Source organism: Pelodiscus sinensis, chromosome 11 (genome assembly GCF_052426305.1).
Source record: "Pelodiscus sinensis isolate ZL-2025 chromosome 11, ASM5242630v1, whole genome shotgun sequence".
Lineage (NCBI taxonomy): Eukaryota > Metazoa > Chordata > Testudines > Trionychidae > Pelodiscus > Pelodiscus sinensis.
Genome location: NC_143062.1, coordinates 11239734 through 11252582, shown reverse-complemented (window position 1 = coordinate 11252582; position 12849 = coordinate 11239734). Strand labels below are relative to the sequence as shown.

At 42.1% G+C, this 12849-nt stretch overlaps 1 protein-coding gene across 11 annotated transcripts in view; it reads left to right on the top strand.

Annotated features, from left to right (window-relative positions):
* LOC102453268 (inter-alpha-trypsin inhibitor heavy chain H4) overlaps positions 1-12849 on the top strand; it is a 55271-nt gene that overhangs the window by 18782 nt on the left and 23640 nt on the right. For all 11 annotated transcript variants that reach the window (XM_025186977.3, XM_006127586.5, XM_075939375.2 and 8 more), the window contains exons 10-15: positions 535-716; positions 849-1031; positions 2208-2347; positions 2874-3031; positions 3574-3606; positions 4721-4792. In XM_025186977.3, the coding sequence (XP_025042762.2) occupies positions 535-716; positions 849-1031; positions 2208-2347; positions 2874-3031; positions 3574-3606; positions 4721-4792 (768 nt within the window). The remainder of the gene's footprint in view (positions 1-534; positions 717-848; positions 1032-2207; positions 2348-2873; positions 3032-3573; positions 3607-4720; positions 4793-12849) is intronic.

Here is a 12849-nt window from a genome sequence, read left to right as displayed (position 1 = left end):
CTCTTGCGCAAGAGGGTTTATTCCTCACAGGGAGAGGAATAACTTTTCCAGAAGAAGCCCTGTTTTACAACGCTATACTGTAAATTTACTCACGCAATAACGCATGTGCAGGGTAGACAGCAGGCAAGTTTTTGTTCTTGCGCAAGAAGTTGCCAGTGTAGACATAACCTCAATGTGCCTGAAGAAATCCTGTATCATCATCATCATCATCATCATCAGTATTAAAATGGTGCAGTAGGTAGAGAATTAGACCCAGTCACTGAGAAAGCAGAGTGGCATTTTCATTCTTAACTAAACAGAATTCAACAACTTACTTAAGTTTCACTTACTATGAATTATTTATCAGACAGCAGAAGCAAAAATTGAATTGAATTGAAAGAACTGTATTTACAACATGAACAGGACTTGACAATTTTTGTAATCTACTCGCCTGTGGCCACACACACACACACACACACACACACACACACACACACACACACACACACACACACACACACACACACAGTGTTTTCATTTTTTTTTAAATCACAGGTGTTGAAGATGTTCAAACAATTCAACAGAACATACAGAAGGCTATCAATGGGAAGTATGTTCTCTATTGCCTTGGCTTTGGTTTTGATGTCAGTTACAAGTTCCTTGAGAAGATGGCCCTAGAAAATGGAGGAATAGCCCGTCGTATATATGAGGACTCTGATTCAGAGTTGCAGCTCCAGGTAGGTGTCTATTAAAAATTTAGGAAACAGAAAAATTAACACCAGAACCTGCTGAGATTTGTTTAAATATTTCACAGGTTACTTAATTAAAGTTAGTTTTACTGTCACTAGCTTTATTCTCTCTCTCTCTAGGGCTTTTATCAAGAAGTGGCTACTCCTGTATTAAAGGATATTGAAATACAGTATCCAGAAAATTCCATCTTGGAATTAACTCAGAACAGTTTCAAACTGTTTTTTGATGGTTCTGAAATTGTGGTAGCTGGAAAAATTGACAATGAGGTTGACGTTTTGCCAGTGGAAATTCAAGCTCTATCAGTAAGTACTTTGAGAGTTTTCTACCTAAAGAGAAACTTTTTCATATACTGAAAGGCCTATATTCTTGAAATTTCCATAGGCTCTTCCATAAATTAATAAAAGACTAAAAATCTCTTGCATACAGTTTGGCTACGTCTACACTGGCCCCTTTTCCGGAAGGGGCATGTAAATTTCACCAGTCGTCGTAGGGAAATCCGCGGGGGATTTAAATATCCCCCGCGGCATTTAAATAAAAATGTCCGCCGCTTTTTTCCGGCTTTTAAAAAAGCCGGAAAAGAGCGTCTACACTGGCCCCGATCCTCCGGAAAAAGTGCCCTTTTCTGGAGGGTCTTATTCCTACTTTTTTAAAAGCCGGAAAAAAGCGGCGGACATTTTTATTTAAATGCCGCGGGGGATATTTAAATCCCCCGCGGATTTCCCTACGACGACTGGTGAAATTTACATGCCCCTTCCGGAAAAGGGGCCAGTGTAGACGAGCCCCACATGTTCACTTTTACTTCTGGTATGTACAGACCAGAGAGCGGTCCTATTGGTCCATAAAATATCACCCCATAATAGTGGTTTATTTATAAAGAATGTTTTAGAAAGAAGAAATGTCTGATCTGAGTATAATTAAATACTATAATTACTAATGTGGCACAAATAGAGCATCTGTTATGTCCCATTAGCTGCTCATTCTTTAGTTTTCCTAGAACTTCTGAAAGTTATTCACTTATGACTAGAAATTATTTCATGGGCATTTGAGATCTCAGTTGTTATATTTCATTGACACATATATGTTGTTAAAATATCATTCATTTAATCATGTAAAGCGAGATATTTTTGATAATTCTGGCAGCTTAACTGAGAATAAGTGAACACTCATCTTCTACAGAATGTAGCTCTGATGGCATGTACAGATTTATTATAATAACTGAATTTAAGTAGCTTAACACTAGTGTACTTTAAATATGGTGGGGCACTTTTAATATAAATATTATAACAGATGCCTGCTATTGCAACGATAAGAAATTTAATTGGGGGGAAAAGTATCCTGTAGCTAACATTAATTTCTTTTGCTCTGTCTCTTCAGGAGCCTTTAAATATATTGCTATATTTTTGAACTGAGAAAGGTCTTGACATTTAAAAATATGATTGTCTTTAAATTATCTCTTGGATCAATCTCTCTCTCTTTAGCATACCAGTAACTTGACTTTTAATGAGGAAGCAAATGTAAGAGAAAAGGAGAAAGTTTTTCAACATCAGAAGTACATTTTTGGAAATTTCATTGAGCGATTGTGGGCTTACTTAACCATTCAACAACTGCTGGAAAAATCGTAAGCTAATAAAACCCTCATGTTGTCTATTAGGAATTTATAAACTTCTTCATAAAAACAAACCATAGACATCCTTTCTTCACACGATGGGAAAGGAAAGTGTGAATATTTCAGCACATAACCTTAAAATATACCCACTGAAAAGAATACTTCGGTACTGAATAATAAGGATCCAGTACTTTGCAGTGTAAACAGGATTACACTCTGCTCGGTTTTGGACTATGGACTATTCCATAGTACAGTGAATATATATCCAGTGTAAGTGTTGCCAATTACAAATGACTGAGGGATGTCCATGAAGCCTGCATTTTCAAGATCCACTTGAATGTTTACTTGTAATTACAGAGGCATTGACATGGCAAACACATGAGCAAATGCATAAATGTAAAGGCACGAATAGTTGAGCTATCCTAGTGGGACAACTCCTATTTAAAGTTATTTGAAAATTCCTAGGAGAAAGTTTGAGGATTTCACAGTTAGTTAAAAAGTTCACTTTATTTTTTTAAGTCCTGAATGCCAACATTAGTGTTTCAGCTCAAGAGGAACAGCTGAAAAACTCGCAGGTAGCCCGAGCATTGGAACTATCTCTGAAGTACAGCTTTGTTACATCTCTCACTTCCATGGTGGTCACCAAACCTGATGATCAACAGAAATTCCAGCTGGCAAACAAACCAACTGAATCTGGTAAATTCCATTTGGAATGATCTTATTTCGGTTACCAACAATGCACTCGGTAGTTGCAGACCTGCTATCTCCATGAGCTAGATTGGGTGGCAGTGATGTAAACCAGGTTGCACGCTGCAAATCTAATTTCAGTTAGCTTTTTATTTTGAAGTAGAAGAAAAAGGACAATAGAGATAGAAAAATGGGTGCTACTATGTAAATGGAGGGGGGAAATAGTAAATAAGTAGTAAATTACATGAATTAAAGATGAGCAAATGTTTATTGCTAAAGTCCCTTCCCACTTCAAGAAAATCTTGCTCATTTCTCTGTCTGATTTGAGTGAAACTAGCACATAAAAAGCAGAGGCTAGAAAAAAAGTCAGTCCTTATAGGGCTTTCATCTACTACATGCAATGGTTCTCTGAAAACAAATGCTTTACTTTGCCATTCAAACAATCAACCTTCCTATTTCCTTCAATTTCCTGTTCAATGAAACATATTTGAGTGTATCAGCAACTGATGGTTGGAGCTATGATTCTAATCTGTCATCACTCCTCTACCTAGATAATGAGAGGTCACGACTTACTGTAGCTTCAGGTAAGTGTTCTCAGCTCTTCAAATAATCTTTCCTAATTGACTAAGTGTTTCAGGCCTTCCACTCAACTGTGTGATGTTTCCCTAGGCTTGTCTACACAGGGAAGCACCGGGAAACCTGTCTGTAAAGTGATAGATTTTGAATGCTGCATCTGATCAATTTCAAATTTCAAGGAATGTTCTAGGCGTGAATAAGCCTAGATATGCTAGATAACCTACAGATCTGTGGAGAAACTGGAAAACCGGAAGAGGAGAAATAGGGGCCGTATGGAGCTCCTGCCATCTGTTTAGTAGAGCTGCAGCTTCGGGCACTTCTGCAGCTGTCTGTGGACCAAAGAACGGGTTGATGGTGCCCATTAACATCTTCTAGCATAACCCTAACTTACCTCTGCCTACCCTCCCAAAAGAATTTAACATGCTGACACCCTTAACCCCTAGACAATGAAAAGAAATAGACGTGGGGGAATGGTTGGAGACATGGGGGAATTGCAGGAGAGTAGGTAGAGGGGAGAATGGATGAACCTGGGTTGGGGGAAGAGGGAGAACACAGGCATGCTGGCATGGTGGAAAGAAGGAATATGGGAAATTGGGGAAGTGGGGTATTGGTTAAGTGCGAAATGCTGTGCATGCAGGCCCTTGCATATGGAGTAGAATAGCAGACCCTGGTAATCTGACATGATAATAAGAGACCCTCTCCAAGGAGAGGTGAGCATTCCGGAGAGACTTGGAAACAAAGGAGGATGCGAGGTGTCCCGGGGAGATTGGAGGGATGCAAGGAAGTGCTGGGAGATGCGGTGAGGTTGTTTCTACAGACCCCTGACACATGGCTAGGCGCTGTGGGGGCAAATTAGCTCTGAAATCTATTAAAATGTTTTGTTTGTTATTTGAGGAAATATTTTGATCGTGGGAAATGTCTTCTAGAAATAGAGGTAAATGTGAAGTACAAGCAACAGTAGGCTGCAGCCTTCACATAGAGAGAAGAGAAAAATCTAGTTGCCAAAGTAGGAAATCTCTCTGTCTAAAGCTTTTCGGGATGATCCTAAAATGGGCATTAACACAAGTTTAAAAAAACCCCTTTGAAGTGAAAAACGGCATTGATTGTATTTTTTGTCACTAGGTTCCACACGCTCAAGAAGCTATACAATGAAAGTCTTACATTCTCGAGGGTCTGATGATGATGATAGTATGCGTAAGTTATCCTATTTTCCAACTACTGAATTTATTTCTTTAAATAATAATCCAAAGTATTAAAACATTTAAATCTCATGTTAGTGATTCTGATCATAGTGAACACTGAGACATATATTTTGCTCTAAAATCTTAATCTATTTGTATTAGAAACAGTTTAAAAGTTCTTGGGAAAGTTGCACATTTCAAAATGAAAACTTGGGATTTGCTAGCAAATAAAAAATTAATTCTGCTAATTGAAACATTTCAAGACTTAAGGAAATATGGATTGGATACATGGACTGTAAGGTGGATAGAAAGCTGGCCAGATTGTTGAGCTCAACGGGTAGTGATCAACAGCCCAGTATCTGGTTGGTGGTTGGTTTCAAGCAGAGTGCCCCAAGGATCAGTTCTAGGGCCAGTTTTGTTCAACAACTTTATTAATGACCTGGATGAGGGGATAGATTACAGTCTCAGCAAATTTGCAGATGACACTAATCTAGGGGGAGAGGTAGATATGCTGGAGCATAGGGATAGGGTCCAGGGTGACCTAGACAAATTGGAGGATTGGGCCAAAAGAAATCTCATGAGGTTCAACAAAGACAAGTGCAGAGTCCTGCACTTGGGATGGAAGAATCCCAAGCAAGGCTATAGGCTGGGGACCAATTGGCTAAGGACCTGCGGATTACAGTGAATGAGAAGCTGGATATGAATCACCAGGGTGCCCTTGTAGCCAAGAGGGCTAATGGAATATTAGGGTGCATTAGCAGGAGCATTGCCAGAAGATCTAGAGAAGTAATTACTCCCCTTTATTCTGCACCAGTGAGGCCACATCTGGAGTACTGTGTCCACTTCTGGGCCCCCCACTACAGAAAGAATGTGGAGAAGGTCCAGTGGAGGGCAACAAAAATGATTAAGGGGCTTGAGCACATGACCTTACAAGGAGAGGCTGTGGAATCTGGGTTTATTTAGGGTACATCTACGCAGCAGCATTATTTTAGAATAATGAATGTTATTCCAAAATAACAAAGTATACATCTACACACAAGCATTTATTTCAGCATAATGTCAAAATAGTGTCCTACCAGTGGACCTCTTACTCCTACTCCTGTAACCCTCATTTTATGAGGATTAAGGGAAGTCGGAGGAAGAGTGCGCTAGTTCGAAATAAGTGCTGTGTAGACGTGCCCAAATTCAAAATAAGCTCTTTTGACTTATGCTATGCAATTAGCATAGCTCAGATTGTGTAGCTTATTTCGAGTTTAGCCCTTCTGTGTAGACATGCCCTAGTCTGCAGAAGAGAAGAGTGGGGGGGGGGAGGTGTGATTTGATAGCAGCCTTTAACTACATGAAGGGAGGTTCCAAAGAGGACGGAGAGAGGCTGTTCTCAGTGGCGGATGGCAGAACAAGCAGCAATGGTCTCAAGTTACAGTGGGGGAAGTTCTAGGTTGGAGATTAGGAAAAACTATTTCACTAGGAGGGTGGTGAAGCACTCGAATGGGTTCCCTAGGGAGGTGGTAGAATCTCCATCCTTAAAGGTTTTGAAATCCTGCCTTGACAAAGTCCTAACTGGGATGATTTAGTTGGGATTGGTCCTGCTTTCGGCAGGGGGCTGGACTAGATGACCTCCTGAGGTCTCTTTCAAGGTTCTATGAGTTTAAGATTTTATGTCCAAATTACACAGGGCCCAGACAGAACTCAGTGCAGCTGCCACTGAAGTCAAATTTCCCTTTGATATCAAAGGGAGTAGAACTGGACCGATACATTCTTGGGAAAACTTTAGAGTCATGCTCTACATTAGCGGTGAGGAGTCCTGTGGCACCTTATAGGCTAACTGAAGTATAGGAGCATAAGCTTTCGTGGGCAAAGACCCACTTCGTCAGATGCATGTAGTGGAAATTTCCAGAGGCAGGTATAAATATGCAGGCCAGAATCAGGCTGGAGATGACGAGGTGGATCCAATCAGGGAGGAGGAGGCCCACTTCTAGCAGCTGATCTGGAGGTGGGAATTCCAAGAGAGGAGAAGCTGCTTTTGTAGTTAGCAAGCCATTCACAGTCTTTGTTTAATCCAGAGTTGATTGTGTCAATCTTGAAGATGAACTATAGCTCAGCAGTTTCTTTTGAAGTCTGGTCCTGAAGTTTTTTTGCTGCAGGATGGCTACCTTTAGATCTGCAATTGTGTGTCCAGGTAGATTGAAGTGTTCCCCTACAGCCTGATTCTGGCCTGCATATTTATACCTGCCTCTGGAAATTTCCACTACATGCATCTGACAAAGTGGGTCTTTGCCCACAAAAGCTTATGCTCCTACACTTTAGTTAGTCTTTAAGGTGCCACAGGACTCCTCGCCGCTTTTGCAGATTCAGACTAACACGGCTACCCCTCTGGTGCTCTACATTGCAATCCAGATCTCCTGGTCTTGCTAGGCTGATCTATGCTGGAGAAATTTTCCACTGACTTCACCGTTTCAAGAACACTTGTGGTCAGAGTTCATGTTTGTGCTACAACCCCTCTGGGCCAGAGAGGAAGGGGATGGCCAAAGGGAGGGGGACGTATCGGGTCAGGGAGCCAGGGCAATGTTGCACTCTGTGAGAACTGTCCTGGACCTGCACCAGCTCTCACATCTCCTGAATATGTCCCATTCCTGGCTCATAGCATTCCCACTCTGCTCTCACATCTCAGTCCATGAACCACTATTCTGAATTACAGCATCCCTGTTATTTTCACACTGGGGCCTTTTGAACAGGCACTGCTAGGCATACAAAATCATGGCTTTGCTTTTTGGTTTTACCCGGATCACCTCTTTAGTTTCACTGAGGGACGGTTTCATCATCATCATCATCATCATCATCATCAACAAAAGCTATGGGCTCAACACCTGTTGGTGTCCGACGCCTCCCTCACTATTTCCTTCCATCTTTCCCTGTGCAGTGTGAAGTGGCTTAGTTTCTGTAGACTAGCTCCTCACCAATCTACTATATCACCTACCCATTCTCTGGGGGGATCTGCCTCTCCTATTCGGACCATCCATTATGCCGAATACCAGGGTCTTAACTTTTCGCTCATCGTTCATTCTGCAGATATGCCCAAATAGCTGTAACTTCCATTGTATAATCTTCTGCAGTAGGTTCTCTTTCGGCTGTATCGTCCTATATAATTCCTTGTTGGTGACCTTCTGCATCCATCCTGTTCTCAGGACCTTTCTATAACAACTCCTCTTGAACACCATTATCCTTCTCTTCGAATCTTTCATTTTTACCCATGTCTCTCACATCCGTACAACATGCTGCTAAATGCACGTTTTCAAGATGCTCAGCTTCGTTCCTCAGCTAATCGCTTTACTTTTCCTGATCTTATCCATCGCCTTCAAACTCACTCTTGTTTTCTCTATTCTAGTTGCTGTTTCCTTCTTACAGTCTAGATCATACGTCACGTTGCTCCCCAAATATGTGAACTTCTCTACGTTCTGTAGTTCAATCCCATCTACACTGATCTTTCTTTCTATTTCCTTGTCTCCAAATACCATTGTCTTTCTTTTATCGATATTCATAATCAGTCCATACTGCTTTCCTTCCTCATTTAGCACAGTGCACCATTCTCGCTAATTTCTCTTCATCTTCCTTGATGATAACTATATCATCTGCGAACCTCAAGTTGTTAAGTCTCATCCCGTGCGCTGATATCCCTTTTACCTCTTCCTCGATCTTGTCCATCACTCTCTCTAGGTGTGTGATGAAGATGCTCGGTGATATCAGAGCTCCTTGTTTCGTACCTCTATTCATTCTAAACCAGCTTCCCAACTCTCTGCACATTCTCACCCCTGCCTCCGTATTATCGTTGATATCCTTCAACAACCATATCAGTCTACTGTTCACTCCATATGAATCCAACACTGCCCAAGTCACTTTCTGATCTATACTGTCAAATGCCTTCTGAAAATCAATGAAGCAATTGTAGATGTTCTTGTTCTTTCACTGAGCTTTCTCCATGATCAATCTTAGTGCTAATATCTGCTGTATGGTACTTCTAGCTTTCCTAATCCCACTTGCTTATCCACTAGATCAGTGGTCTCCAACTTTTTTAAGCACAAGACCCCTTTTGGAATTTAAGTACAATCTGCGATCTACCTCAAACCCAAATATCCTGCCCGTCTACATGGTGCCCCTTCTGCGAGGCCCTGTCTCTGTTCATTCTGTCCTCTCTCCCTTCCCCATTCTCCCTCACTTTCACCAGGCAGGGGCAGAGGTTTGGGGCACAGTATCTGGTCTTGGGATAAGGGATTTGGCATGTGAGAGGATCTGTGATCTGAGCCTGGGGCAAAGAGTTGAGGTGCAGGAAGGGGGCTCAGGGTACAGGCTCTGTAAGGGAGTTTGGATCCAAGAGTCTCAGGGCTGGGGGCAGCAGCTTGGGTGCAGGAGGGGGGTTCATGATTGGGGCAGAGGTTCAGAACTGGCTTCAGCTGGGCACTGCTTACCTGGGTGGTGGTGCAGTGGGCTAAGGCCGGCTCACCCCTACTCTGGCCCTGTACCACTCACAAAAGCAGCCAACAAACTCCCTTCATCCCAGTCATGTTGTGCCTCCCTCCATTCTGTGGAGACAGAATACAGGGTGAGAGGGGGGCACCTGTCATTTGCGCCCCTTTCTCTCCCTCCCTTGCCCAGAAAGCAGGAGTCTGGAGGGGGAGGGAGCAAGGAGGAGGCAGCTTCAAGGCAAAGGGCAGGAGGTGTGCCACAGTGAGGGGAAAGGCAGCTAAAATGCTTTGCTTGGTAGCCCCTTGGCCAAACCTGTCCAAACCTGTCAGAGGCTCCAAGATCTACCAGTAGCTCCCGATCTACTGGTTGGTGCCCAGTGCACTAGATGTTCTTCTATCTGCGATCTCAGTTTCTCCGTCAGTATCATCGTCAGCACCTTGCCTAGAGGACTCGTTACGGCAATCGTTTTGTAGTTCTTGCACGCCAGCGTGCTTCCTTTCTTCTGTAATGTCACTAGCACAGATCTTGTCCATTCTGAGGGTTTCCTATAGTATTGTTTAATGGTGCTTTCTCCATTCCTGCCGTATGAGGCTTCTCTTCATTTCCTCAACTTTCCTGCACTAAACTTAACAAATGGCCACATAATCAACCTGATATTTTGCAGGGACAAATGCAAATAGAGATACATGAAACCTCAGGCAGATTTCAGTAAAAGATGTAATATGTTTTCGGGCAGGAAAGAGGAGAGCAAAACTAGTAAGAAATAGCTCATTTTAAAAATGCTTCCTGTAAGAAGTGACAGAAATGTAGCCGTGTTAGTCTGGTGTAGCTGAAACAAAATACAGGACTATGTAGCATTTTAAAGACTAACAAGATGGTTTATTAGATGATGAGCTTTCGTGGGCCAGACCCACTTCCTCAGATCAAATAGTGGAAGAAAATAGTCACAACCATATATACCAAAGGATACAATTTAAAAAATGAACACATATGAAAAGGACAAATCAAATTTCAGAACAGAAGGGAGATGCGGGGGGGGGGGGGGAGGTAAATGTCTGTGAGCTAATGGTATTAGAGGTGATAATTGGGGAAGCTATCTTTGTAATGGGTAAGATAGCTAGAGTCTTCGTTGAGACCCCTGCGTAGAGTGTCGAATTTTAGCATGAATAACAGTTCAGAGGATTCCCTTTCAAGTGCTCCTGTTAAGACCCAAAGACTCTAGTTATCTTACCCATTACAAAGATAGCTTCCCCAGTTATCACCTCTAATATCATTAGCTCACAGACATTTACCTTCCCCCTTCCCCTCCCCCCCGCATCCCTCTTCTGTTCTGAAATTTGATTTGTCCTTTTCATATGTGTTCATTTTTTAAATTGTATCCTTTGGTATATATGGTTGTGACTATTTTCTTCCACTATTTGATCTGAGGAAGTGGGTCTGGCCCAGGAAAGCTCATCATCCAATAAACCATCTTGTTAGTCTTTAAAGTGCTACATAGTCCTGTATTTTGTTCCTGTAAGAAGTATGAGGCTTGCTTGAAATGTAATTCAGATACAGTATTCTCTTCCTCTAGTTAGTAATGGATGGAGGCTGGGATACTTTCCCCTTTAGTATTTCACCAGTATGCTAATCCTTTTTTGGTTGATTGGTTTGTTTAATTAAAATAATCCTCTAAAGGTTTAAATCAAAATCACTCTTAAAGCACATTTCAGTCTTATGTTTATGATGATGACTATGGATGTTTATTTGATGCTAATTTACTAACAGAATATAGGCAGGCTTTTATATATTTAAGACAAAATATGTGTCATTTTCCTACTTTTAAAAATTAGTAAAATTTTAAAATAAAATTGATAAAGGGTTATTAGTAAGTTGAAAAAAATAAATCCCAGTACTAAACACAATTTAAAGTTTGAGTCAGGAAAGAGATTTTATCTTCCATATGAATCCCAAACATCTCTACCAAGTGAGATATAATATAACTCTGTATACTTATTTTTGACAGACGTATCAGTGCAAATAAATAGGGACTCATCTACAGCTTTGGATTCTGTTGTACGTGACACTTGAAAAGATAGTACATGGTGTATCAAATTGTGCATGTTGCCACAACATTAATTGAAGGCCTGAGTTTTGAAAGCTTTTTAAAAAGGAGTAGATGTTTCCTGATAGCTTCCTTTGACAGGATAACAAGCCTTGTGGATAAGGGTGAAGCAGTAAATGTGGTAAATCTAAACTTGAGTAAGGCATTTGATGCTGCCTTTCATGGTCTTCTCATTACCAAAATAGGGAAATACAACCTAGATAGAGCTACTATAAGGTGGATGCATAAATGGTTGGCTAATCATTTCCAGAAACTAGCTGTCAATGGGTCAGAGTCATGCTGAAAGGGCATAACAAGTGTGGTTCCACAGGGATCAGTTTTAGACTGGTTCTGTTCAATATCTTCATCAATTATTTAAATAATGGCATAGAAAGTATACTTGTAAATAGGGATGTAAGGAAGTAGTCAAGTCAAGTACTCGACTACTCACATCCCCGTATTCCTCCCGCTGTCTCTGTATCAGAGACAGCAAGCGGGGGAAACAAGAGGCAGTACTGGGGGGAGCTGGCTTAAAAGGCAGCAGCAGGTGGGGGAAAGGCAGCACTGTGGAGACGATGCTGGTGGGAACCAGGACAGCTGCAGCTCTGCATTTTAAATGCAGTAATCTGGGACCGGGCACAAGCCGGGACTGCTCAGTCCTGGCTCATGCCAGGAACTGGACCTACCCCTCTGTAGCCCTGCCTTTTAAATGTAGTAAGAGCCACCTAGCTCTTACTACATTTAAAAGACAGAGCCACAGTGGGTCCCAGAGCTGGCGCGAACCAGGACCACTCAGTCCCGGCTTGCACCAGCTATGGGAGCCACCTGCACTCTAGCTCTGCATTTTAAATATAATAAGAAGCTGGTGACTCTTACGACATTCAAAATGCAGAGCTGCAGTGGTCCTGGAGCCGGTGCAAGCTCACGCCAGCTCCAGGTGCTGTCACCTCCGTGGCTCTGCAGATCACCTCCCCTTCTCGACTAATCATGTAATCGATATAAATTGCATCGACTAAATGATTAGCCAAATACCTGCTCCTTAATATCCTTACTTGTAAAACTGCAGATGATGTCAAGCTGAGAGGGGTTGGAAGTGTTTTGGAGGATAAGATTTTAATCCAAAATGATCTAAACAAACTGAAGAAGTAGCCTCAGGTAAATCGGATCAATAAAGACAAATGCAATGTACTCCACTTAGGAAGGAACAGTCGCATGAAGACACACAAAATGGGAAAGGACAACCCAGGACGGAGTACTATAGAAAGGGGTTTAGGGGTCATAGTGGACCCCAAGCTAAATATGAGTCGACAGTGTGACACTGGAAAATAGCAAATCGCATTCAGGGATGTATTAACTAGAACAGGGGTGGGCAAAAGGGTTTCCGCAGGCTGGATCTGGCCCGCCAGGTGGATTGATTAGGCCCATGGAGGCCTTGCCTCTCCCCCACCCCCGGGCCAAATAGGGCCTGAGGGAGCAGGGAGCATGCAAAGTTTCCTCTGCCCTACCCCCGCCCTGTGAAGATCCCT